The 26,626-nt window shown below is 40.8% G+C and overlaps 2 protein-coding genes across 4 annotated transcripts in view; one reads left to right on the top strand and one right to left on the bottom strand.

Annotated features, from left to right (window-relative positions):
- Nucleotides 1-516, bottom strand: part of GANC (glucosidase alpha, neutral C) — a 36,467-nt gene extending 35,951 nt beyond the window's left edge. For both annotated transcript variants that reach the window (XR_005828789.1, XM_040599884.1), the window contains exon 1: nt 410-516. Coding sequence is in view for 1 of the 2 variants with exons in the window: in XM_040599884.1 (XP_040455818.1) it covers nt 410-441 (32 nt within the window). In the remaining variant the exon portion in view is untranslated. The remainder of the gene's footprint in view (nt 1-409) is intronic.
- TMEM87A (transmembrane protein 87A) lies at nt 440-25,304 on the top strand. Of its 2 annotated transcripts, none has more exons than XM_040599892.1 (20): nt 440-853; nt 1,808-1,865; nt 5,722-5,819; nt 6,685-6,801; nt 8,356-8,409; nt 8,509-8,565; nt 10,182-10,329; nt 11,061-11,122; nt 13,030-13,213; nt 14,054-14,153; nt 14,758-14,851; nt 15,904-15,972; nt 17,031-17,139; nt 18,288-18,346; nt 18,601-18,704; nt 19,060-19,133; nt 20,441-20,502; nt 21,690-21,745; nt 23,075-23,105; nt 23,461-25,304. In XM_040599892.1, the coding sequence occupies exons 1-20, from the start codon at nt 440-442 to the stop codon at nt 23,500-23,502; spliced, it is 1,992 nt and encodes a 663-aa protein (XP_040455826.1). In that variant the 3' UTR covers nt 23,503-25,304. The 2 variants fall into 2 exon arrangements, with proteins under 2 accessions (XP_040455826.1, XP_040455825.1); XM_040599891.1 differs by lacking the exon at nt 15,904-15,972 and adding an exon at nt 15,266-15,337.
- Nucleotides 25,305-26,626: the final 1,322 nt, after the last annotated feature.

Raw genomic sequence — 26,626 nt, 5'->3', positions numbered from 1 at the left:
TGCAGAGTTCAGACACACGTGGAAGATAATAAGGTTTTAGTGCTGTCCGACGATGAGCTGCTGCTCATAAAATACTTATTAATTATATACACGCAACATCTAACATGCAGATGGGAGCCACGAAGGCTCAGTCACAGTCACCGTGACCTAAACATTATTAGAGACCGCGCAGCAACCAAATATCGAGGCCAGTCAGCCCCTGCCGGTTTCGGCCGAAGCCGCCACAGGCGCTCTGCGCGGGGCTCCGCTGCCGCCCCCCGGCCGCCCCCGCCCCGCCCCGCGCGCCGCCAACGCCGGCGCCCACCCCGGCCCGCTCGGGGCCCGCACCCCGCCACCCCCTGCGGAAAGCTGGGGGGCCCGCCCGGCAACGCCGGGAGCGAGGAGAGGGCCGGCCGAGGAGTCGCGTTACCCGACTTTCCCCGGCGTGAGCGCCTCCTCCATGGCGGCGGCGGGGCGCGGAGGGCTCCCCGGAGGGAGGGGCGGCCGCCGGGCTCCCCCCGTGACGGCCGCGCCTGGCTCGCGGCAGCGGGCGCTCCGTCAGCGCGGCAGCCGGCGGGCCCCGAGCGCGGCCGGGCCGGCGACTGGCGCCCGGGGGGCGGTGACAGTCCGGGCCCCGCCGGGCGGCGGCTCCGCCCTCACGCCGGCCCTCGGCAGCCGCCTACCGCCGCCGGGAGCGGAAGGGGCGCGGCCAGCGCGGCTGCGGCGGCCTCCGTGCGGCGGGATGGCGGCGGCGTCGCGTTCCGGGGGCTGGCGGCGGCCTGAGGCCGTCCTCCTGCGGCTGCTGGCGGTGCTGCTGCTGGCGGGCGCGGCGAGCGCCGGGCAGCGCTCCAAATGGCGGCTCCCGGTGCTCATGGTAGGGGCGGCTGGGGCGCCGCGCTGGGGGGCTCTGGGCCGCCGGGCCAGCGGGCTGCGGCGGCGGTCGGAGCGTACGTGTGCGTGGCGGCGGTCGGAGGCCGCTGCCGCTCGGCTCGTCCTCCCCGGGGGGAAGCGGGGCAGCGCCCCGGGGGCCGGAGGGAGGGCTGCGGCCTGCGGCCCCTGACCGCGTCCAGGGCTGGTGCGGGGGCGCCGGGCCCCGTGCCGGGCTCGGACCCGCTGCAGCGGGTCGGCGGTGGCGACAGCACAGGGAAGGGCTTTGCGGGGAATGGCCCGGGTGGGCGGCGGGGAGCGTGTCCCCTGTGAGGCCCGTGGCGAGGGAGGCGGCCCCCTTGCCTGGGCCCGGCCCCGGCCCCGGTGGGGTCTGTGCGGGGAGGGGACCCGCGGGCGGCTGGGCTGCGGCCTGCTGTCGGGAGCGCTGGGCCCCTGCAGCGCTGAACCGGGAGAGGTGCGGGCTCTGGGAAGGTGGAGTGGTTTCCAGCACTTCTGCTATACCGTGTGTTTTTGAAGTTGTGTGGAGAAAAGTTACTTTGCCTCACGTGAAACCTGCCTTCATCTGGCTGCGGAAGGGGGGAATGTCGGCTTTCTGTGGGGCTCTTGAGCTTCAGGAACGAAATTAAAGGATCGCGGTGAACGTTCCTGTTGATTCTTAGGACAATTTTGTTGGATAGTCCAGACTTTCTTATCAGGAAGAAAATGCTTATTTCAACAGATGTCGATGAAGTTGATTCAGTTTTGCAGAACAAAAAGCCCCAAGCCTCTCAAGCTGAAGGGGTAGTGAAGCATGACTGGAAAGTCCAGTGAGGCTGGCTTCTGATTTGGCATTTGCTTTTATTGCTGTATTGAATTAAAACTTACAGTGGAAGGTGACGTGTACTTAAGCTAGGTGACATTAGGCCCACTAATACCTTCTCGTTTTTTTGTGTCTTTGCAGGGGAAGAAGTTTAACTTCGGGAAGATTCTCTTCAGCAACACCACCATTTTCCTGAGATGTAAGTGGTTACAAGGGATTAACCTGTTTTCTCTGCTGTTTGACACACTGCCACCCCTTTAACATTTGGGACTCGACACACTGTGAAGTGTTTAACTGCAGTGGTTGCAGTGACAGCTAACGTAGCACTGAATAAAAGCCATAGCTCTGATACGGCTGGGTGTGTTAGCAGCCTTGAAGCTTCGCAGCTGTGATCTGTTTAGGCTGTAGCAGAAATGAATGGTTCTGTTCAGGCCCTCTGTGGAGAGGGCGAGATGGGCAATGGCAGCACCGCTTCATTTCAGATAGCAGGTAATCAGGCATGGGCTGTGCTGAAACCTACTATGGGGGTGTGCTTTCCCTGTTTAAGATATGCTAAATTCCTCTAGCTGGGAGATCTGGTGCTGACTGGGACAGGGGCTATTTCTGTTGCAGAATGATTGATGCCAGTGTGCAGGAGACTGTGCTTTTTGAGCACCCTTTTTAGCTGGGTGCTTCTGGGAGTGGTAAGGGGACGCTATTGCATGCTATGGCAGCTCTCTTGAGAGCTGTTTTCTCCTCCTGGTCACAGTGTGTGAGTGCCACAGAGCAAACATGTTTGCAGCCGTCCCAGTTGTTCTTTCTGTTTATTGCTCTTTGTTAGTCTGGCTAGGGCTACGGGTTATGTAGGTAACTGCTCAGAGGAGAGTTTCTGTAAAATACCTCTTAGCTGTGAACATGAGGACAGTACTTAGATGGCAACAGGATGATGTAGATGACATGTGGAAGTGACTAGCTGAATTAGAAAAGCTTGAAATATTTTCCATGCACTCTGAGCACTTTTACGGTGTTTGCACCAGTTCTTAACTGGGGCGATGGGGAAGAGACTGTTTGATTTCCAGCTGCTAACCAGGTGGTTATACAGGTACAGTGCCTGTGAATGCCCTTCGTGCAGTTGTGTCAAACAAGGATAAAAGTAACTGTAGAGACTATTTAGTGGGATCTGTGCCTTTGTCACTTCAAGACTGTTGCTGCAGAGGTTGTGCTCTCTTTTTTTAACAGAAAATTAAGGTGGTGTGAGGGTTAGCTGACGCTTCTTGATGAAATTGCATGTTGCTGCACTCCATTACGTTTAGTACTTACCTTATCGATTTTCAGGTTTAATTTCAGATACCTGCCCTTCTTGAGACAGTGTTTCAAAGGGATTTTGTGAAAGTTCCTCCATTAATCCCACATGAATCTGAAATAGGAGACTAGTATTGCAGTAGTTATTAGTGAAGGTCCATTATGTCAGGGTTAGGGTTTTCCCACTTGTCCGGTGTAGCTCAAAGGCTGAGTTTCATGTCTTGCAGCAAGACAATTGCAAGTGTGCAGTTGCAGGATCAAGATGTAGAAATCTGATGCTTGGGGAAAGCCGGGACAGGAGTTGAAAGGGCGTTTGTAGCTTTGGTAGGTGTTAGTCTGTGTTTTTCTAAAGTTGAATAGAAGTAGTGTGCTTGTACTAATGTGGCATCTAAGATGTGGGTCCCCTCAGTGAAATGTGTGGTAAGTCTAATCATGAGATGTACAGCTGAAATACTAAGAGAAAGAAGAAACTAAGGCACAGAACAAATAAAATGTTTGTTACAAGACAGGTTTGTGGCAGATCTGGCAGTAAGAATTCAATCCCCTGGCTCCTGTTGTGGATTCCAACTACATTGTGTTGTCAGCCTTTAAACAGTCATTAAGCCTTAAAATTCTTAAAGACATCTGTTTTACATACCGGTGTGATTAAAGGATTTACATTAATTTAGTTAATCACTGCAAGAGGAAGGAACAAAGGCTAGGAACTTAATTTCAGTTCCTCAGCCTAGATGATACTTAAACTGCACCTGGTACTGGGAAGCTTCAGCTTTACATACTGCTTCTTTGCTGCTGTGGAAACCAGCCTCTCTTCTTCTGTTTGCTGTCTGTTGCCTCTTTCATCTGCTCTGGGATGTTTGTGCGGACAATATGACCCTTCTTGCCAAACATGACTGCTCATGGGTTGTTCTTGGTGGTTTTGGTGAGCACCTGCATCTCCTCCTCCACCACCTCCTCCTCTTTCCCCTTCTTGGGGTTTTTGTTTTTTTTTTGTGTGTGTGTGATGTATTGGTGTCTGATGCTTTTTGCTTCTGGCTGGAAAGACTGCCACTGGTGCTTAGTACTGTCAATAATGATTTTATTTCTATCTTCTACCTTTCTTAAGTGCTATTCTAGTATACATCAGGCTTCCTGTCTAGGATCATGGTAGAAATCCTGCTCTCTGTAAATGAGTACAAAGACTGCTTTTGAGTGGAATGTTGCTGGTTTTGTTTGAACGCTAAGGGACTTGGATTTCCATGTTGCTGAATCTAGTAAATGCCATGGATGCCTTTTATGTCTTTTGGAGTACTTCCTTTTCAAGGTCTCCGTAATCTTGATGTTTGCAGATATTGGTGGACTGTTCTAGTCATGACCTGTTTTGCCTTTAGGTGGTGTTACTGTTGAATGTAAAAGTTTCAATAATCTTAATTATTTTTAATAGGTAAAAATGTATTTAAAAGGTATTTTTGAATCCCTCCTATTTTTTCATAGCACTTTTTTGAGGTGTTCCTCATTTGATCAGTTTATCAAAGAGTCTTTGTCTTCTATGAACTTGCCATGTACCCATGTCACTGCAGTGCTTGTGTTGACTATTAGTTTCTTTGTTGTGCCCTCTGCAACATCTAGGGCTATGTGGAGAATGTGTGCCTTGTTTTCATGCTTACCAGAAGGTGTCATAAGGAAACTCACATTTTTGCAGTGATTGTATTCCATTCTTTTTTTTCTTTTTCTTTTTTTTTTTCTTTCCAATCTTTGGTATTAGAGACTCAGTTTTTGAGGTTTTAGGTCTATGTATACTTGTTTTAGTAGTCATGTGGTTTAAAGTGGGATTAGTCAGTTAAGACTCTATGGCAGGATCTTTTTTTTTTCCAACTGCAGTTTTTACCAACAGTGGTCAATAAGGAAACATTTCATTAAAAGCTCTGTACGTGTAACAAGTGTGTGGATGTCTGGTCTGAGGTTGAGTGTTGCCTGTGAAGGTGTGAGCACTTCTCAGCTACTAGAAAGAAGCTGTCAACTTGAAAGAGTTTTGCCATCTGTTCGGTGGCAAAACCCAAACATAATCATCTGAATGGCTCTTCCAGAACTGTTAAGGGTGAAGCTTACCTCCTTAAATTCTCTTGATCAGGCTTTAGTTTCAGGATGAGATGTGAAACACAAAAATCAGACAGTCTGTCCTGGGGCGAGTGGCAAAGAGGGAGAGGGAAGTCTTGTGGTTCACTTTTCATGCATGTTGTTCCTTAATAAATCAAAGTGGAAAGTTGTCATTGCTGTTTTAAGTAGGATTGCGGCTTTGACAGTGAGCTAATGTATAGATGGCTTGTTTGTCTTATTGGGAGTGTGTGGGGTGGATGTTGACTCGCAAAATCTTGCTTTTTTTTATTTATTTTCTTGTTGATGGTGTTGATATCTTTAAATTACCTGTGCAATAGGCCCTTAGCATTAATATGTTCCCAACTCTCTCCACCTGTTATGTGTCCCACATATCTTGGAAAGGGAAGTCCTTTTGTGTATTTTAATCGCTGGGAGTCACTGCTGTTCTCCTTTTGTTTGGTATTTGCGGTTGCTGAAATATCCCCGATTGTCTTGAAAACAAAAAGTTCAGCAATTTAAAAGGATCGTGTAATGTTCCACATGCTGCTTCCTTTCACTGAACTGTAATGGATTACTTGAGAAAAATGTTTTTCTATTGTTTTGCTTTCAGTTTTGTGTTTAATTATGGTAGTTTGGCACAAAATGAGAGGAAAAGCACGGCAGGTAGAGGGTGTCTTACATGTTCTTATCTGGTTTTTCAGTTGAAGGAGATGAAAAAACTTGTGATCCCTCCCAAAGTTACAATGTTACTTGGTACTTAAGATATTCTGACTGCTACAATGAAGTCTTCAACTTTGGGGTAAGAATTGTGTGGGAGAAGATGGGTTATGATTTTTAGGGGTGAGCTGAGTAGATTGGAGATGTCTCACTTGCATCCTCATAGCTCTTTGGGCCTAAAAGACACTTGTGCATTGGTAGATAACAAATTTCTGAATCATTGGGAATGGAAAGGAATTGATCCACAGCTTGCTGGAATTACTGACTTTTCTGGGTTTTGGGTAAGGTGGAAGTGTTTGTCAGAATTCTTCTAAACCCAGAAGCTTAAATAAGTGCGTTGATTCTGAACTGAAGTGTGTGAGTTTGAGGTAGATGAAAATATTTACAGCAATGCTTAATGACAGCAAATAGAAAAAATTGACTATTTTCATATTTAGTCTAAATTCTGTTCTTTATGGATGCACATTGCAAGTATTAAGTTAGACAAAATGTATAGTGTCTCTGTCAAATGTGGTAGAACACAACTGTGGTTCATACTGTGTAACACCTTCCCCATGTTTACTTAAAATATTAATTATGATAGTTGTAACTACTAAACACATTACTGAGGTTTTTAGTCTTTTAATACAATGTAGAGTTTGTTTGTGTAGACTGAGCTTTATGATGGCTGCTGCACCTCCATTGCAGAAATACTGGGATTTCTTCTTTTTTTAAAAATTAGGTATTAATTTTTACTTAAAACCTGTATGAGGGGGTTTTTTGGGCCCCCTTTCTTGGCCCTCATTTTTACAGTCTTGTGTGGTCTTGATGGCCTTCATGCTATTAAATTCTCTTCAGGGCTGTGTGCAGAGGGAAGGTATGGTGCTCTCCAGGTCTTGCAGCTGCCTACTGAGATAAACCATTTGATATATTGGATGCTAACCTGAGATCTGTTCTATGTTTGGCAGGATGAACAGGCAGAGTACTACTTTGGGGCTACGTCTGAAGAGCATCCTGGTTGGTCAGGATACTATGCCACAGCTTCTCTCCTCTTTCCAAATTGCTCTGAGCTCTTCAGACCTCAGGTATGGGTAGAAACTTCTGTTTGCTCTGTTCTCTCATCCAGTATACAGAGAAGGTGGTAGTTCCTGTTACATGTGTTAGCATCCTTTGTAAGTATCACTGTAGGTAGGGAGGTGCTTGTTATTATCTGTTTGACAACCAAACTGCAATGATAATTTTTTAATTTTGCTTTACTTCTGGCTTGCTATTCAACATTTGGCCCACCATGAGGGGAAAAAAACCCCAAACCACAGTAAAGTTCAGTGCTTCTTTTTGTTTATGGTTCTGTGTTCTGAATTTGTTTCATTTGCACAAGGCCGCTGCTAGTTGAGTAGAAGTGTGAATCTCTGGCAGCAGAGTGAAGCTCCTGCTAAATTTGGTTTGATAAAGGACTGGCATTTTTTGCTCAGATAATTTACGTTACTGGAAATGAACATTAAAGTGTGTTGAGAAGTGGGTTACTAAAACACTGATAGCAGGTTAAAAATTAAAAATAGGTAATGTTAAAACATGTTTGAAACAAATCAAATGGAGAAGACAATGCAAAATGGCACAGGGAAGTAATGTGCAAATGTAGGCTCTGCACCGGCTGTGTATCCCCAGCCAATGCTGTGTGATCATGCTAATGACTATCAGTATAACATGCTGTCTTTAATTGTGTACTTAAGAATTCAAGGTAAATTATGCAGTGTTGTCTCTCTGTTATGGGGTTTTTCTTTGCTGGGTTTTTTGGTTATGAAAAAAGGTGTGCCCAAAGGTGACTTAAAAAAGGTTTTTAGTAACGTTTGTATGCCTCTAATTCCTTTGATATGCAAAGATGGCTTGAAAGGTGGGGTTTTTTTAAATTTGTGTGCTGCTTGCTTTTTATGTTTAATAATTGAGAAGTGTCAGTTCTACTTGTTTTTATAGAAGAGATCTTGTGGATTTAGATGTGTATGTGAACTTGGGCGTCTTAACTGCATGTTCAAGTTGGTGAAACTGGGGTTTTAAAAGTCTAAGTGACTTTCCTCCAATTCCTTTGATGTCTATTGAAATTTTAACAAAAGGTATTTCTCTCAGATACTAATTTCTGAAGTTTCACATAAATTTCTCTTTTTGATCGTTCAGCTTATTTCTTGTGGTTTAGCAGTTTCACTAGAACTCAAGTCACCATAGTTTGAGTGTTGGCAAAATCTGGATCTCTAATAGGCACCCACTCATGTAGGGACTTTTTTTGCACAGACTAAGGCAGAAGGCTCCAAATTGCGTATCTGTCTGTGTGGACTTCATCTAGTAATGGAGACAGCAAACAGATTCATATTTGAAAAATAAAATACTGTCATGTCTGTGGGTCTAGTTCTAAAAATAGACACCTGTTGTCTGAGGGGAGGAAAGTAACTCTCAAATGACACAGTATTAATTTAAGTATTAAAGACTCCATCTGCAAATGGACAGTTGTTTGATTTAGAAAAATGAAAGTTCTCTAATACAGCTGTTACGAGACTCCTTCCTCTGTAAGCAAGTTTACTGGAAGCTGTTCTGGCAATGTCATGTTAATATTAAGTGCCTATAAATACTGTACATTTCTTATCTTGCAGATTTTCTATAAAGAATTTGTTCATCCAGAGCCTCTCTCACCTGAGAAACAAGAGGTGATTTTGCCCCCCACCCCCCCTCATAATGAGTGAGTGTGGGCATGGAAGAGATAGGTTTGGCGTATTGATTTATCCATTTTTCTGTTTTTCTTCAAGAGCTTAAAAGATAAGAAGGAGAGTGGAGGAAATCACACAATGGTGGCAGATAAAACTGTATGTATATTGAGTTTAAACATGACTTGGAATCCAGCAGTCTTAATTTGTTTGGTTTCTGGTTTGTTTGTTTTTATTTCCTTGATCAAGAAATTACTGGTAGCATTTACAGGGAAGATGCAATTATCTGGGTTTTTTTGACACCTGGATTGTTTATATCTTGAAACTAGGTAGCAATGTGTGAAAGAACAGAGCAACTGCTGCTTCTATATGTGAAATATGAAACTCATACCATTCAAACTAATGGTATAAATGTAAAAAAAAAATTTTTTCATAGTAATTTAAAGTATGATCTGTTTTAAATGGTGACTAATACTTAGAGGTTATGTTTGATTTCATCTTCAGCCGGTCAATCTCTTAAAACATTGTACCTAACAAGTTGAGCAACTGATTTTCAAATTTGTTTTTATTTTTATTGTGTACTATGTTCAAGCCTTAACCAAGAACGGTTGTCAAAATAACTTCAAATTGGATGTCCTGGATGCCAGCAAAGAAAGTGTATTTAATTCCCTGTGTACTTACAGGGCCATTTACCTTAAAGCTAAAGGTAAAATAGCTGTGTGTGCAGTTGTGAAATAAGGAATCGGTGCAGCAAGAGATGGAGATCACATAAAGGCAAAATTGGTGTTTTAAAAAAATATGCCCATTTTCTTTTAAGTTTACTGTGTTTTTTAACTAAGTCTTTTAATTTCAGTCAATATCAACATAAACTTTTTTTTTTTTGGATACTTCAAATTCTGTTGACTTTAAGTCTTGTAATCAGGAGGTTTCTTAAATACGTGCTTTTAATACTGAAGTTCTCTTGGAGAAGCCATTATAGAAAATGCCTTTGTGGTAGTTCTGCAGTAGTCATGTGAGTGGCATACATGTGGATAGTCTTAATTTTAACCTTAAAGCTCTTGGTAAATATTGCTGTTTCAGAGATGGCTAGAACTTCCTCAGTTGTGTAATTAACAGTTTTGTATCCTGAAACTCAAGTCTCTGATTTATTCTGTGGTGCATATGTTTATCTGGGCAAGCTTCCTCTGTTAGTTGGCAAGGTTTCAGTCTTACAGGTACGAGAGCTGTTGCAGGGGCAGTAGTAGTTTTCAGGGGAAACAACTACTGTAGAAAATTCTAATTTCCCAACTACCTCTTGTATCTTACACTGTAAGATACAGCCTTCACCAGGGAACTGAGTTATATGCAGCTGTGCTGTTGCCAAACAATTGATTTCAGGAGCAATGAAGTATCTGTGTGGTGATCATCATGTTTCTAGACTGAAAGCAAGGAACAGGATGATGTGCTGAATTCTTTGTAGCTTTGAGATGGCTCTTTGAGATTTTTTTGTAGCCACCTTTGAGATGACTCTTCAATATTAAATTTGCAAATAAGCCCAGATTACCTGCCAGGTCTTTGAGGATTTATCTGGATTCAAACAACTAAATTTTAAGTATCATGTCTAATAAATAGATTTAAAGTTTACATATCAAATATTTATTAACAAGTTTTAGGCTTGGGAAGAGATGAGCTTTATTTTTGCATGGGAGATATCACCCATGTATGGTAAGTCTAATTCTGTCATCTTTGTGTCATCTTGACTATGCACTGTCTACATGTAGACATTTTATTTTCAGGCAATGAATGCTGTTATCAAAACTTGGCGAGATGGGCCATACATATTTATTGTGCAAATTGGAATTACAACTGCAAAGGATTCTACTACCAAAGTTAAAAGAATGGAGAGAACAACACCTTCCTCATATCAAAATAAGCCCTTTACAAGTAAGATACTTTAGGCTAAAAATATAGTGCCTTTTTTATGTATACCAGTCTGAGTGTATTCTGAGGTACTTTTAATATGTTAATATTTTAATTCTGCATGGTTCAGTTTGATAAGACGCTATCTTTCACTTCAAACAAATGTTAAGTATTGTGTACTACAATGCTTTCTTATCATAAGAAAATAAGTGATTGTTAGTGTCTTGAAGATCCTAAGGCTGTTGGTCTGTCAGATTAATGATGGAAGTAAAGAAGAATCCCAAGCAGTTCAATTTTGAGGCTTGGTAGCATGTTTCAGAAGTGTGCAGACCAACATGGTGATTTATATTAATAAGCTCAAATCATGTAGAATACAAAGATCATAATTGTCACCTTGAAATTATAGTATATTTAAGTGTGCATTGATAACCTATCCAAGCGTTAGAGAAGTTTGAAAATCCCCTTTAAAAAAGTGAGCTTATGTGTGTTTCTGAACTTTCCTGTTACACATGAATCTCCAGCACAAATTACTTTTAAGTAGTTACTTGATAATAGTGTGTAATTTTAATTGCATGCTTTTAGCTGAGTGTGTTGGGAGTCTTGTCTGTCTTTGATTTAAGTTCAAGTTAGATTTAACAACTGATTTTTTTACTCAAGTGTAATGAAATTCCAAATCTTCACATAGCTAAGTACTTTATCCTGGCTTCCTCCTTTTGATTCTTGTTCAATTTGATTATTGGATTGTCTTTTGACAGTGACAGTAGAGTTGAAGGGGCCATATGAGTACCTCTCTCTTGCAGACTATCCTCTGATGATTGTAAGTAAAACAGCTTTCCTTTGACTTCTAAATTTGTCCATTGATTGGAATCTCAATTAAATACTCTTCTTCCATGCTTTAGGAAACAGAAGGGCAGTGTCTCAGAAAAAATAATTTAGCAGAGGGTGTTTTTTGGTCTGTGTGGTGGTTGGTGGGGGCTTTTTTGTACTAAATACAGGGTAGGGAAAACAGACATAATTTTAGACATTTGCATATGCTACTAATGTCCTTTTCTGGATTGTTTGACTTGGTGCCTGTTGATTTGTAGTTCAAGAAGTTACCAGTATCATTGGCTCTAAACTGACCAGTTTTACTGATGCTGTTTTTCTCCTTAGCTCGTATCTTAGAAAATGTGCTATTCTATGCATTTGATTACAGCTACCCTTTCATTTGTCACTGCTTTCTTTGTTCTTTTACAGCTTTATCTTCCTTCCTCCACCAGCTCTCTTGCAGCCTGTGAGGAGGTCCTTAATACTGCCTAACAGTGAAAGCGTAATTGAACTACAGAGCTAATCCCCTTTTTATTCGAAGGAGTTACTGATTTGGTTGCTCATTCCTTCTGTTGAGGAGACTAAGAAAATAAAATAAATTCAATATTTATGTGGTGTAAACAGACTTTAGCTGGGGATTGCTAACAAGTAAGGTTTCTAGCTTGACTATATTGGTAAGAGTTGCCTGTAAATAGGAGAGCCTGAGGGTATTTCTGAAACATAGGTTTTACTTCCTGCAGGAGTAAAAAGCCTCCAGCAGCTCTGTTCACATACAGTCCACTGGTGTGAATATCCCTATGTGGCAGGTCCAGTAAAAGATCCCTGTCTAAATGTTTCTGTAATGAAGCATCTAAATGTGAACTACATGTCTGGGTCTTTACCATTTGAACTGTATGGATCAGTCAGATGTGAAAATCTGTAAGGATTAGTAAGATAATGAAGGTGTTCTCAGTTTGTGAAAGCTTCAACAGATTTTGCAGCTGACTTCAACGCTTGCTTGGTTTATAAAAAAGATAATCTACTTCTGCAAGAGGAGACTGCTTGATTATTAGTGTCCTGTACTTTGGCTAAGTAATTCCTGCTATTCAGTTAATGTCTTAGACTCTCCTTCTTATTCCTCTTCTTAACCTAGTATCCTTTTTGAAAACTTAACTTGCTCTGGTATGGTGCTGTTAATTAGAAAATTCAGCACCACGTAGCATAGTCAAGCTTATTGTTTGCTGTAGGAGACGTACCCTGAAAGTTCTTCTGAAGCAAGTAACACTAGATGGGGAAAAAATACTTTAAAAAATCACAAAATTATTTTAAATGAATATCTAGGTTTCTTTTTCAGTTCCAGATTTTTGGCTGACCTAAAGCTTGGTCAAAAACTGAGTTTGCTGGAAATTAACTTCTGAGAGGAACTGTCAAATTGTTTGAACTGAGGGATTAAAACCATCAGTTGCTTATCTCTGTTCTGTGGAATGGTGTGTAAAGGTGACTTGTAAATTTATTTGGAGAGTAGTGTAAATGTACAATTAAGTTAGTAATAGAAAAATATGTGAGAAGGAACAGGGTTTCTAGTACTCAATGATTTGCTTGAGCTCTTATCTGAGTTTTTGAAAGGTAGTAGCACTTGATATCTTCCTTAGAAAAATTGCCTGTGAAATAAATTGGCAGACCGCTCGAGAGAAATTGTTCAGAAATTCAATTACTGTGATTCCATGTACTGGCAGTGGGAAATTAGGCTGTCAGTGTAAAAGAATCCAGAGAAGACAAATGAAGCAATGTTTGTTTCTAGTCACTTTTGTATATAAGACTTCAAAAGTTGCTACGTTCAAGGAGAAAACAGATCTGTCTTACAGTTGTGGAATGGAAACAAGGATATGATTTTTCTGGGTCTAAGGTTCATATTTCTTGCTTCTTTTTGTGTAATAGTTTTTCATGGTGATGTGCATTGTGTACGTATTCTTCGGGGTTCTATGGCTTGCATGGTCAGCCTGTTACTGGCGGGATCTCCTGAGGATCCAGTTCTGGATTGGTGCTGTTATCTTCCTGGGAATGCTCGAGAAAGCAGTTTTCTATGCAGAGTTCCAGAATATCCGCTACACGGGGGAATCTGGTAGGTAGCAATTGCAGCTTGCAGTTTAATTGATGGGGCATAGCACTAATGGCTTATGCTAAACTGGGCTGACATATGCATGCTAAGTATATGATTACTTGGGGATTGTTTCAAGACAACAAGAAATCAGAATTTCTGCATTTTTTTAATATGTTGTAAATACGGTGATCTGTGTTCTTCTAAGGCTAAAATGCTGTTGCCTTCTCTGACTCCTGAGTGTAGTGTCTTGGGGATGTAAAATGCTAGGTTCTGGAAAGTATTCATTGTAGTGCTAGTTTGAAGTTTAAAATAGGACTTCTTAAGTGTAGCTTGTAATTAATTTGCTGTTGGCCTTGGAAAGAGACTTTGAAACTCCTTTTTCAACATGACAGCGTTGCAGATGACTTGATATTCAGCCCATAGCCTGATAATCCATCTTAAGTGATTCTCTCCACATAAAGCTTTGGGGCTTTGGTTTTAAGTTTTTAGGATGGATGCATATAAATCAAACTCTGCAAGTAAAACTTCATTGTGACTTTGTTAATTGGCCACACCCATGGTATAGAAGGTTTTGTTGCTTGACTTGTTTGGAAGATCATCCAGGCTGATCTTACAGATAAATGTTTCATGGATCATTTACTCTCCACTTTCTATGGATGTAAAATTTTTCAGTACCTCTTTTTATGCTATGTGACGTATCTTTTCTTGAAAGCTTACTCCAGATGTAGGTAAAAGATTATACTGTTTAATAGTCCACTTTTGGAAAAAATGGTCTGCTCTCATGCTACAATTGCATGCAGTAGCTAATAAAACAGAAATTTTACTTTAATAACCTAGCTTCCTCCTCTTTGCTTTTGGTAGTTCAAGGAGCAGTAATACTGGCAGAACTGCTTTCTGCTGTGAAGCGCTCATTGGCTCGAACTCTGGTCATCATAGTCAGCCTGGGATATGGGATAGTCAAGTGAGTGATTCTGTAACAGATTTGTTGTGTTCTATTAACAGGCTTTTCACTGTTGGTTTTTAATAACCCACCCCTTTCTGTGTACCACTGTTGGGTAGGCTTCTGAGTCACTGTTGAAACACTGCAGGGACTGGAATGGGAGCTTTATCTGCCTTCCTTCTGGGCAAGGAGGAGCTTCTAGAAATGGGGGAGGTCAGGAATTATTGATAGGGGAAGGGATCTGCTTTAGGAGGCTTCTGCTGTCAAGATTGCTGCTGATCTGTCTGTCCCCACCTGTATGGTAAAAGAACATGCTGTGTGGTAGTAGAAGCTTCCAGCAGGTGTGGGTGTGCTGGGGGAACTGATGAAGCAGAGGTGGGCTGAGACTTCTTGAAATGGTTGTAAAAAGCTAAACAGATTAATTGGGAAACAAAACTGTTACCCATCTCTTCCTTAGTCACATAAGTTTTGAGCACCATAATAAAAATATTTCTGGACCTTGAAGTGGCTTGTCACAAGGACCTTTTATTCATATGCTTCATACCTTATGTTAGACTCAAATTGACATGAGTTCACTCTTCCCCTTCCCCTCCCCTTAATTAAATTTCACTTTGTTTTCCTACAGGCCTCGCCTTGGAGTTACTCTTCACAAAGTAGTTATGGCTGGAGCCCTTTATCTGTTATTTTCTGGCATGGAAGGTGTTCTTAGAGTCACAGGGGTCAGTAACTGCTTGAATTTTCCCATATGTCACAGATGCTACTGGCTTTATTTACTTACATGCTAAGGGAGAATCCCAGGGCTATCCTGAAAGAAGGGAATAGAGGCAATGAAGTGGTTGAGTCTGTGGATATGGATTATTGACAATTATTTTAAGTTTGATGTCTTCTCAATTTATCAGGATGTAATTTTGCGTATTTTAATGTTAATAATTTTCTGATTAGTGAGGTTTCAGACACTATATTCTGCCTGGACCCTTGTGTCTAATATTCAGATTAGGTAGGGCTAGTTGCAGACACAGATGTACAGCTTGAATCATCTGGCCATGAGTGCGCATCTCAGGAAGTAGATTGCTGTTGTTCTGTGTTTGGTATTTTGGAATAAGGTATTTAACATATATTTGGTACTTTTTCAGTTTTTCTATGACACTGTGGCTCTGATAGCAAACTTGGCCCTGTCCATGATTGATGCCTGTATGATTTTGTGGATATCCTTTCATAAACTGCAGTGTGTTACAAGCCTATTTGCAGCTTATTATTTCTGTCTTTATCTTAAAAGGAATAAAAGGTGATTTGTTTGTTTCAGCTGGGACTTCGGTAGTTCTCAATGTACACACAAAGGCAGTTCTTGCCAGTTTCAGTCAAACTCATGATTGCCAGTGGAGCATTCAGTTCATCCATGGATAGTGTAAAAGACTTAATTACTACATCTCTTAAGAAGCTCATTGCTAGTTTTCTGTAAAGGAACTGGCCAGAGCACATTGTTGCAGCCATTGCCTCAGCAGAGACTCCTTTTAACAGTGCTAGGTTTACTTCATGTGGAAGACTACTTCTTGCCTTGCTGGTTGAGAACTGAGAACTGACAATGTGGTGTTGTCAGTTCCCCTCAGTGCATTGAGCTAACTTGTGGTTCAAACCCTCTGCTTCTGTAGTAAAGCTCAAACATTGTGATGGAGTGTTTGTGGTTTCTCATAAAACAGCCTGACCCTCTTCACTTCTTCTGTACCTTGTTTCCTTTTCGGTTTGTTCTTACTGGCTTTCTCTTTGTCTCCAGGCCCAGAATGATCTTGCCTCCTTGGCTTTTATTCCCCTGGCTTTCCTAGATACTGCCCTGTGCTGGTGGATATCCTTCACTATTTTACTTGGTGGGGTGTGTTTTCTTTCAAATTTGTTTTTTGGGGGAGTCGTTTTGGCTGAACTTTTTTTAAGATCAGCTTCAAGTATATGTTCTTTCTACTTCAGGTAGAATTGTTAGAACCTCTGTAACTGAGTGTTCAGGTAAGCTTCTGCTACAGCCAGTTCAAGGAAAACTAGGTAACCAGTAGACACCTGTTTTAGAGCAGCTCCTGAACATAGACTAGGTAAGTCTGCCTCTTACCGGTCTCTGATTGTTGAAGTATGAAATTAATTTGTTGTAGTGTAGCACTGTAACGGTACCATAGCAGTAGCCTTTGGAGAACAGACTCAGTTGATGTTTTGGGGAGAAGGTTGCTTAGCAACATCAAACCTAAAATTACTTGTGTAAAATTCAAACTTGTCTTGAAGTAGGTGACAAAATGGGGCAGTGTTAACTTTTTGGTGTCTTGACATACTACATACAAACTGCTATAGTGTGACTGTAGCAACTGCTGTTGAAATGCTGAACTCAAAGCCATTTATATCAAAATCCCTGTAAAGTATTTTTAGCAAAAGTCAATCACAAAACTATTTAAAATGTGAATAGCTTGCTGCCCAGCCATGACAACCCCAATTCTCTCCTACCATGATGTTTCTCCTAAGCACTTGTTCTCTTGCTATGGAAATAAATTTGTAGGCAAAAGGGAAAAAGACACTTGTATGCTCTAATTGGATTTTAACTCGCTTCTAGTTCAGACTTGATTTTTCATTTATCAGATGTACTTCTGATACACTTTTCTGGAGGAATGGGCCGTAGTCCAAAATAATTGCTTGGATGCCATCTTTGTGTGATGAATTCTAAGTGTAGATGATTAAATAACGTGAAAGGGATGGATCCTGCTGTTTGCTACCTTTGCTATAGGATGAACTTTTCTTCTGCTGAGTCTGGTCTACCTTTCTGAAGGGCTAAGTGTGTGGGTGGGAGAGCTGTTGACCCGAAGATCTGTGTCCTCCTAAGTCTGTGACCAGCTTGTCCCTTCAGAGGCTTTCCTTGACTCTCCTTACATATTCATCAGCTTAACTCAAACAATGAAACTGCTAAAACTTCGAAGGAATGTTGTGAAACTCTCTTTGTATCGGCACTTCACCAACACGCTCATCTTGGCAGTAGCAGGTAAGCAGAAAATAAATGAGAGCATTTGCCATTTCCATATATGGCTTGATTTGATCACTAAAGCAAATTTTTAGTTTGGTGGCCTTTCTTTAAATGCAATCAAAGTACTTGGGATTTCTAACATTTAACCCATTTCTAATAGTGGGTGTATGCCAAGTGTTACATCGATGCTTCAGAGGTAATAGGTTATTGGTCCTGATGTTATAAAATCAGTAGGTTTTATGCAGTGCCTCTTAACAGAGCACTTTCGTCCCTCTAAAAGCTGCTGGGGGCAAAAGATTATTATCCTGTGCTGTTAACTTCATAAAGGTACTTCGCAGAGGTAGTTTTTGCCACAGTCACAGTCTGTGTACTGCAGAATTTTTAAGATGGCTGAAGACTGGAGTGATTCTTGGAAAAACAGTATTCTTAGTATTGTAACGTAATGGCTTCTGTATTCTGGAAGAATACAGGTCCAAAATCTCTTTCCATTTGTAGTAGTAATGAACTGAACTTCAAGAATAAACCTGTTGGTGCTTCTAGGTGCTCAGCTGTTCTTCTATTTCCAAGTACAATCCAATGAGCAGAAAACTTCTAAGGACCAAATTTTTGGGGGGATTTAAACCAAAAAAAATTGAATTCCTTTTAATCAACAGCTCTGATTAAATTCCTTTCATCTGGTTTTTAGTCATCATAGAGCACCTTAGTGGAGGAAGGTGTCATCTTCTAAAACTGCGGTGATAGTATTGTTTGAGCATTGGAACTCCTGTGGGTCAGGATCTGAATGCCTAGGCATTGAGGCAGGTTGGGTGGTTCAGTTACTTCAAGGTAGTCTTTATTTGTCAGCTGATAATGACAAATGGTTTGGTGGCTAGATGAAAGTAATGTAAAAATGGTGAATAGGGATGAGGAGTTGGCAAAATACTTCATACTTGATAGGTGCCTTGTCTCTGAAGAACCATGAGGAAAATGTACTAGTCCTTGTCTAAATTACCATATAAGGTTAGTGTGATAAATCAATCTCTTGTTTTCCAGCAGTAATAAATTGGATTCCAAGAATTCACTGTTCAAGTCTTTGCCCTTTGTTTGGGAAGCGCAGTCTTGTTAGTAGTATTTTTGGACTAGCATCTTTTGTAGTCATAAGTAGCTTGTTTGTTTTAATATTGCAGCATCTATTGTATTTATCATCTGGACCACCATGAAGTTCAGGCTGGTGGACTGTCAGTCGGTAAGTGAACATTGAATACTTTCTGCCGTTTCTGCCTCTTGATAACTTTACATTTGGCAGTGTAAGAGGTGAGATTGGAGGAACAGAATTTTATATGGATTATGTCTAGAGTAATATACCACATGCTAAAATTCTCACTGTTGTGGGTAATGAGCCTTTGTCGGATGCTTTTAGTTCACCTTCGGAAGGAGCGGAGGTCATGGAGTCTCTTCCTCCACAGCCTGTTCAATTTGTGCTGCTGTTTGCCTTGACAGGACTGGCAGGAGTTATGGGTGGATGATGCCATCTGGCGTTTATTGTTTTCAATGATCCTTTTTGTCATCATGATTCTGTGGAGACCATCTGCTAACAACCAAAGGTTCATCTTTTCTTACCTCTTTCTAAAAATACTGGGTTTTGGGAATGCTTGTTGATCCAAAGAAGTACTGGTAGGTGATTTTAGTTGCTGTATGCTGATCCATAAGGATTCTAAGCAGAGTGTGTAGGGGCTTGAGGAAAAGTGTAGGAAGTCATGTAAATAAAACCCAATCTGTTCCTGGTGGTAAACTTACTTAAAAAGAAGTGACTTGAACTTCTGATTATGTAGTTTAGCATAGGTCTTAAAAACAACGAACCACACAGAATAGTGAAGTCATGTGAATGTTGAGGTAATGAATCTCTTGGGTGGCAAAAGGTATTATTCTAAGATAGCTTTTGTTCTTTCCCTCCTAAAGGTTTGCTTTCTCACCACTGTCTGAAGAGGAGGATGATGATGAGCAGAAAGAGCCAATGTTAAAGGAAAGCTTTGGTAAGAGGAAAGATCTTGTTCACCTAGCTTAAGTGTGGAAGAGATGCTTCTGTGGAGTGAGGTCTCTTGTTCTCTGGTGAAAGTTCATTACTGCTGTAAGAGCAGAGTGCATGCCTCCTTGTTGCCATTGATTTATGTAGTTGTAGAGGAAACATTGGCTTTGTTTAGCGTTCTACGTTGCCTGTTTAGTTGTGGGGGGTTTAGATTGCACTGAACACACTGCTGCTGTTGTGGTTGCTTTACCATGTCCACTGGACTTTATTAAAAGTGTCAAGTCATAGATTTGGATCCAGTGACGACAAGGGTCTCTAGGATATTGTTGCTAGGCAGTGGTTTAGTTTGCAGTGCTCTTAAAATCCAGTTTAAGGATTTTCATTTATTATATCTTCTTTGAACTCTGCAGTCTTCTTCATTTTCCATATCAGGGCCTAGAATGTCCAGTATAAACCTATGGATGAATATGTTTACATACTTATTAATTTACATATGAATGAAAGAATCCTACTCTGTAACACTAGATTGCGTCTTTCCCTCCACTCACCCTCCTCCTACTGTAAAACCCTCTTCTCTGCCTTCTATCTGCCTACTATGTCCATTGTAACATTGCTCTTCATAAGTTGTGCAAAAGGTAGGGTGACATCCCTGCTGATGCTGTCTGTCCACAAATCAGTTCTGCTGGCATATATCGGTGCTGTTGGACTTGTTTAGGAGCTGCAGAGCAGTGTATAATACCTTAGGTGGATTTGCCAAATCAGCTCGCTCTGGCTGTCTGCAGGTTTGGGAGATGCATGTTGCCTCTCAGCTTTTAAGTCAACCTTGTTGGCTGGTCAGCAGTCAGTATGTAAAATAAATTTTGGGAGTTGCATATGTCTCAGAATGGTTGAGGCTGGAAGGGACCTCTGGAGGTCATCCTGTCCAAACTCCCTGCTCAAGCAGGGTCACCTAGAACAGGTTGCCCAGGTTCTGTCCAGATGGCTTTTGAGTATCTCTAAGGATGGAGATTCCACAGCTTCTCTAGGCGACTATGTCTTTGAGTTCTGTGCTGCTGGTGCCTGGCTTAAAAGGACTCGAAATTGGCATTTCCTAAGTAAAATGGCAAAAATCAGGAAAAGCCACGTATTCCCCTGTCAGGAAAAAATACTACAAGCCTTTCAAAGGGAAAGCATTGTCTTAATCATTAACTTTTCCTGTCTTACTCTGTCTCTTTGGATTTGATTAAATATTCTGAATGAACATTAAACTCTTTCACTTGCAGTCTATGAAAAATTACAGTTCAGTTACCCCAATCTTTTTTTCCTTGTCTTCAGAGGGAATGAAAATGAGAAGTACAAAGCAAGAACCAAATGGGAATGTAAAAGCAAACAAAGCTGTAAGTATGCCCTCCCTACCTTGAAGGTTATAGATCCATCTCTCTTGTTTTGTGAGCTGCTGCTGGGAGGCAACCAATATGCAGAGCTTTCAGTCTATAAATGTGAGTTTCATAGTTTGCTTTAGAGTGAGAGTGAGTCAGTTTCATATGTTTACAGTACTTGTGAACAGAAAGTAAGCACGTTTTTCATCTAGTTTCCTGTAAGTGCAATAGAAGCTTTAGAATTCAGTCTGTTCTTTAGGAATGTTTGCATAGTCCGGTATAGATAGAACTGTATAATACCATATTCTGGTAATGAACAATACATTATTTTTAACAAGTTTGTCAGGCTGAGGAGGAGGCTGAGCTGTATTTTAAGTAAATAAATTGCCTTCAAAGTTTGAGATTTGTGATTCATTACTCAAGTGAGTTGATGTGTATATTATTATGTAACTACCAAAGTAGTTTGGATGTAACATTTTTAATATATCTGCGTTTTTTTCCATGTGGTTTACAAGCAGAGGTGGTTTCGCATTCAGCTAGGAGGTAGAAAGTATGTCTCAGCCTTTTAATGGAATTCATGCATAAATTTAAAAGTTGAAAGAACCTGTAGGAATTCACGATAGTAGCATGAATATTTGTCGTTAATGTTTATCTCAAAGGTTAGTTGCAACTGTATTCTACTTATCTGAGGATAACATGAAAATCAAGCTTTTTTACTTTGGGGATGGGGTGATCAAAAAGGGTCAGTTCTCCAACTTCAAAACAGGTGTGCTTGTGTTGTGAATTAGTGTTTACCAGCTACAAATGAGAAACACTGGCAATACCTTTGCAAAATCTAGGTTGTGCTTTTTATAACCTTTTTTAATCTGTAGCATCTTCTAAAGATAATGTTCTTTTGTGGGAGACTAAACTAGATTACATAAGTAACCAAAGTGTCCTGAGGGCCTGCTTTTGCTAGTCACCATTAGACTATTATAGAGTTCTCAGTAAGTTATAGGTGGGGGGTTGTTTCTTTTTTTCTTGGAATGTGTTTTCTATAATCCAGAAAGCAAGTTAAAGGTGGGTTTTGGTTTTTGGTGGTGTTTTGAACTGACATTATAAATACATTGGTTTTTTGTCAAGTAAGCTGAGAAGAAAAAGGCTTGCATGTGACAGCATTTTGGGAGAACTGACTTTTGTTTTCCATTTAATTTCTGTACTTATAGCAAGAGGATGACCTGAAGTGGGTAGAGGAGAATGTTCCTTCATCAGTGACAGATGTGTGAGTATTTTTATAGTCACAATAAAAGCAGGTTCCTTGCACATAGGAAATACAATTAGAAATCTTGTATTTTTTAAGAAACAATTATTTTTTTAAAAAAATACATTAGAATGACTTAAAACTTGCATGCTACACTTACATGAGCAGTTACAGAGTTTAGTCTGGAATTGGCCCTCTGACTACTTAGCATGGTTCTGTTTGTGCCTATGCAGTCTGTCAGCCTTACAGTTTGTGCCACTTGAACACATGCTGACTTAACTGTCTCAGACTCTGAAATCATAGGCTGATTTGTTTGTACTTCACTGAAGTTAAAATTAAATAAAAAAAATCCAGAAAACAAGGAACAAACAAACCCTCTATTTCTGTTCAGTGCTCTGAGAAGTCCTTTGAGTATCTTGCTGAATGTAAACCACTGAATGTCATGTAGGTCTAAATGTTATTTGGAATGTCTGTTGAGTCATTTTTATGCCTCTGGCAATATAGTCAGCTATGTAGGCAGTCCATATCTGTTCTGCTTTTGATAACTTTTACATCCTAAAAATTTCAGTGTCTGTGTCTATAAATTTTTTTTGTAGCAAAACAAGCTCACAGATTTATTACATTCACAACTCTGAATGGCTGATTTTGGCAGAGGCTCTGGATTTAAGTACAAAACTCTGCTTGAAGTTAAAGACAAGAAATCAAGTGTAGCTTCAAGAGGGTGAAAAAGTGTATTTTTTCAATTGAATTTGTTTTTTCCCCATTCTAGTACTTGTTTTTTGAAGAATGGTAGGATTCCTTAAGAAAACAAGGACTACACTTGTATAAGCTGGGAAAGGGCGCCTAGAGGTAGTCTGCTGCAGGGTTTTCTGTTCTTGAAAGTATGGTTAGGGCTGTGAAGAGATGAGGTCCCAGTGGGTGGGAGATCTATTGTAGCTGATAAGGCTATATGATACTAGTGTAGCTTGTTTGATTTCTGTGATGTGTTTTTGCAGTATGAGACCGTATTGTAAATGTCTTCAGTGTATTTCAGCAGTGTTCCTGTATGAATGATGCCGCTTATTTCATGGCAACGTGGATTGTTCAGTTGGTAATGAGAAGCTTAGAAAAAAAGGATTTTAAAAATATAAAGGTCATTGAGGATCCTTCTTGGGCTCTTCATCTTTTCTGTGCCTTTCTCTGATTTCTCTGTTTAGTTGAAAGGTCTGGCTTTATTATTGATCTCTTGTGCCCAAAAAGGCTTAAAGTGAAACACAAGACTGAAAGTGATTGTCAATAATATGCTCTCAGTAGGTGCTCTAATTCGCTTAACTATTTTTTTTTTTCCTTCCCTTCCCTTGCCCCCTGCAGTGCTCTTCCAGCTCTTCTGGATTCAGATGAGGTCAGTAAACTTGCAGTTCAAAATTAGTCTTCTGACATGCCAAAGGAGTCATGAGTCAGCTGTGAAGGGCTTGGCTTACTAGAACTGCACTCTCAGATCTTGCCAGTGCAGCAGTAAAATACTACAAGGAGGGGAAAGGTAGTGGGGACAACCATGATACAACTGCTTAGAATAGAAATGCGTATTCTAAATGTATATTCTAAAAGAACTGGTGTATCTGCTGTGTAAGTTGTACTCCTGACTTAAAAGGCATATATGAGTGTGCATTTGTTGTGAATGTGCAAAGTATACCACCTTTTTTTAATAATGTAAACTTACTGGGGGAAATGACAACATTGGGTATTTTATTTTCCAGGAAAGAATGATTACACACTTTGAAAGATCCAAAATGGAATGAAGGAGTAGCTTTTTGCTATTGGAAATGGAGACGCCTCTTTTAAAGTTGTTTGGTGGAGCAAGTTCATCCTGCTGATTTATTTCTTGATCTCAGCCTTGGAAGTCTGATGCTTTATTGCCATGAGGGCGTCTTGCTGTGGAAGAAGGTCACAAGGACATTATAAACGTTTTGGAAATTTGAATTTACAAAGTTGCTGCAAGTTTGGATTTTTAAGCAATTTAAATGTGTACTGCACCTTCTGTAACTTTTCAAATATTTAATCTGTGAAACTAAAATTCCTAATGTCTGCTTGAGGAGTTTATATTTCAATGTTACAATTGACACTTAGAGGTGTGAACTGCCTGTACCTTTTTTGGGGGGAGGGTGATGACAGAGAGAAATAAGCACTGAAGAAACAACAGACCCATTTTCTGGTAGATAATGGCTTAATGCTGTTGTATGTCATGTGCTGAACGTGAATGAGAAGTTTTTAGAGAGAAGCTCCTGTTGAAGAAAATCAAGATGCCAGAAAGGAAATATTTGGAAAAGTTACAGTGATATGAGTTTTTAACAAAATCAAGTGCAATTTTATTCATAACACTGTGTAAGAAAGATTTTTCTATTTTAAATGCCATTGACCTATAGGTAACAGCTGCATAGAGCTAACGCTGTTGTGGCACATCTCATTGCCGGCAATGTGGTGGATGCCTAGAAAAATGATTTGCCCCTACCTTCTATGTGTGTTGCATGATTTAATTAAAAAAAACAACACAACAAAACCAAACATCACCAAACCCACTCGTGCAGTGCTCCACAAGTGCTTGACTACTCATGTTAAGCAGATATTAACTAGACGTTTCAACAGAACTTTTCTCCCTGCACATGTAACATCTCCCAGCAAGAAGCTGGCACTCTTCTATGATAAGATGGCATTGCTTTTTAGAGGGTGCAGGCACTGCTTACCTTACTTGAAAGAGTCTTTAATAGAAGCCCACAATGCTGGGACCATTCTGCTCCCAGTGTCTGTGCAGACTTGCCTTCCATGTAAGTGATTCGATGATGGGCTTTCCTGTCCCAGTTGGTCCCTGTGGCCAAGAGGTACTCTGAGATCACTGTGTTTAAGTCAAAGCTGTAGATTTCTATTCTATATAATTGCTTTTTGTTTCTCCTTTTCAAATGAAGAAAGAGCTTGTGGACAGTGTTCTGTTTTTATTCGATGCTTGGCTGTAGAGGCTTCACTTGCAATAATTTACACATGGAAACCCATTGTGGACTGTGTGACAAAAGCTCTAATTTGGGTTCATAACCTTTACAGCTGATAATTACCAGGCAAGCAGCAGCACAGCTGGGCTTCTACAGAGCTGCTGTGGAATGGCACAGGGAGTCAGTTTTTCTGGTTCTTCACTCATAGCTATGTCAGCAGAGGTGAACATGTGCCTGTACTTCACTCATTCCACTGTAAGGTCGGGTAGCTTAGCTCTAGTTCATCTTCATCAGCAATTAATGCTGAAACTTGGCACTTTACAGTAGAGTAGCTGAGGCACAAGTGCATAGTGTCTTCTGCTAGCTGTGCTGTGGGGGCAGCAAATCCTCAGTGGATGGGCGGAGAAAAAAAAAGCTGTGGCTGTTACACCTCAGTCTGCCTCAGCAAGAGTTGCTGGAGCTCTTCTGCCATCCCCTTTAGGCCACAGGTAGAATCTTTGAGTAGAGAATACTTCTAATTTGCTATGCTTGATTGATATAGGTGGAAAAAGCATTACCTCCATGTCCTTCTGGGGAGAGGAAATTTTGTGAAATAAAGCTACACAAAACTTGCTATTTAATTTTTTGTTGTTATTTTTTTTTTTTAGTCCTGTTGTTTTGGGTTTGGTGGGTTTTTTTTGAGACAAATAGGGGAAAACGTTCTCTATTGGAAGCACAAAAAGGAGTTTGTATGTGCTATTTAATAAAAGCTAGGCGAAGAGTAGAAAGGCTTACATTGTGTCCTTCCACTTTCTTACTATCTGTTCTCTCACAGACAGCATTAACATCTTCAGAAAGCTGCCTCGTTTTTCTTTTAACTCTTTATTGCACGGTATTTATAATGCAGTTATTCCCAATAACTTTTTTTTCTTGTGAAGTTTGACAATAGAGTGGAAGTATGTCACTTGAAAAGCTAATATAGATAGGGCAAAGAAGACATTTCTGAACAAAAGGGAAAGACCTAGACAGTTTTCCTAATTGCCTTCATAGTTTTAATAATTCAAAGACCAAAATAAATTTAGTAGCAGCATGGTGCTTTCAGCCTACAGCTAACGGTGATCTTGGGCAGTCCTCTCTGCCTTCTACCCTTCCATCCCTGTAGTAACTTCCATCAGTATTTGAAGTTGTTCTGAATTCCACAGGGGGCTCGCTGCTCCCTCAGTTACCTGTTCTTGGGTTTCTGCTAGTTTGGCAGAGTTTGTGTCCTTGGAAGGTAGCATCTGCTTCCTAGCATGCAGCAGGCATGTGCTGTGACTTCCCTGTTCGCAGGCTTACAGAGAATGTTCATCAAAGCCCAGTTCCCACAGTATCATGCAGGCTATGGGCTCATGCGGAGCTACTGCCGCAACTATGATTGTGGAAGAGGTGGCTAAAAGCAGTAGATGAGATGTGGGTGAGGAGTGACGCGTATGTGCGCATGGCAGTTGCAGTAACCTGGCCTCTCCCCTGACAGCATGTTTGGTCTACTAAGGAGGTCTTTGCCTCTCTGGATTCCTGATTTTGTTCCTAAAGATGTGGCAGCTCTGTGACATGTCAGGAAAGCTCCATCAGCAAGCCAGTTTGCTAGGATGCACAAAAGCAGAAATCCTGCAGGATTGTTACCTTGAATTATGTAGACGGGGGAAGACTTCATTCAAATTCATACCTGTTCTTTCAAAACGGGTACTGTAAATTTAAAACAAACTGTATGGACTACTCTGAAGACCTGGTGAGTGGGAGGGAGAAAACATATCTACTCTTTAGGTCTAAGATCTGCAGAAGTTTTTGGTGACTAGAATAGTATGTAGAACCTGAATTTTCTTTAGGAAATTGGGCTGCTGGCCAAATATTTTCAACAAGCTGTTCTTAACTGAGATAATGCTCTACTAAATGTCTGCCAGGAATTCAAATTTAGAGGGAGTTT

The sequence above is a fragment of the Falco naumanni genome, chromosome 7 (assembly GCF_017639655.2).
Source record: "Falco naumanni isolate bFalNau1 chromosome 7, bFalNau1.pat, whole genome shotgun sequence".
In the NCBI taxonomy this organism is placed as follows: domain Eukaryota; kingdom Metazoa; phylum Chordata; class Aves; order Falconiformes; family Falconidae; genus Falco; species Falco naumanni.
Note: the sequence above shows the minus strand (reverse complement) of the source record. Positions and strands in the feature narration are given on the sequence as shown.

What these genes read in the sequence shown, in the direction of transcription:
- TMEM87A (XM_040599891.1), top strand. Translation starts at nt 440, where the DNA reads ATGGCGGCGGCGGGGCGCGGAGGGCTCCCCGGAGGGAGGGGCGGCCGC. An exon ending in CTGGGATATGGGATAGTCAA is followed by an intron (nt 14,154 to 14,757) that starts GTGAGTGATTCT and finishes GTTTTCCTACAG; the next exon opens with GCCTCGCCTTGGAGTTACTC. An exon ending in ATGTAAAAGCAAACAAAGCT is followed by an intron (nt 20,503 to 21,689) that starts GTAAGTATGCCC and finishes CTGTACTTATAG; the next exon opens with CAAGAGGATGACCTGAAGTG.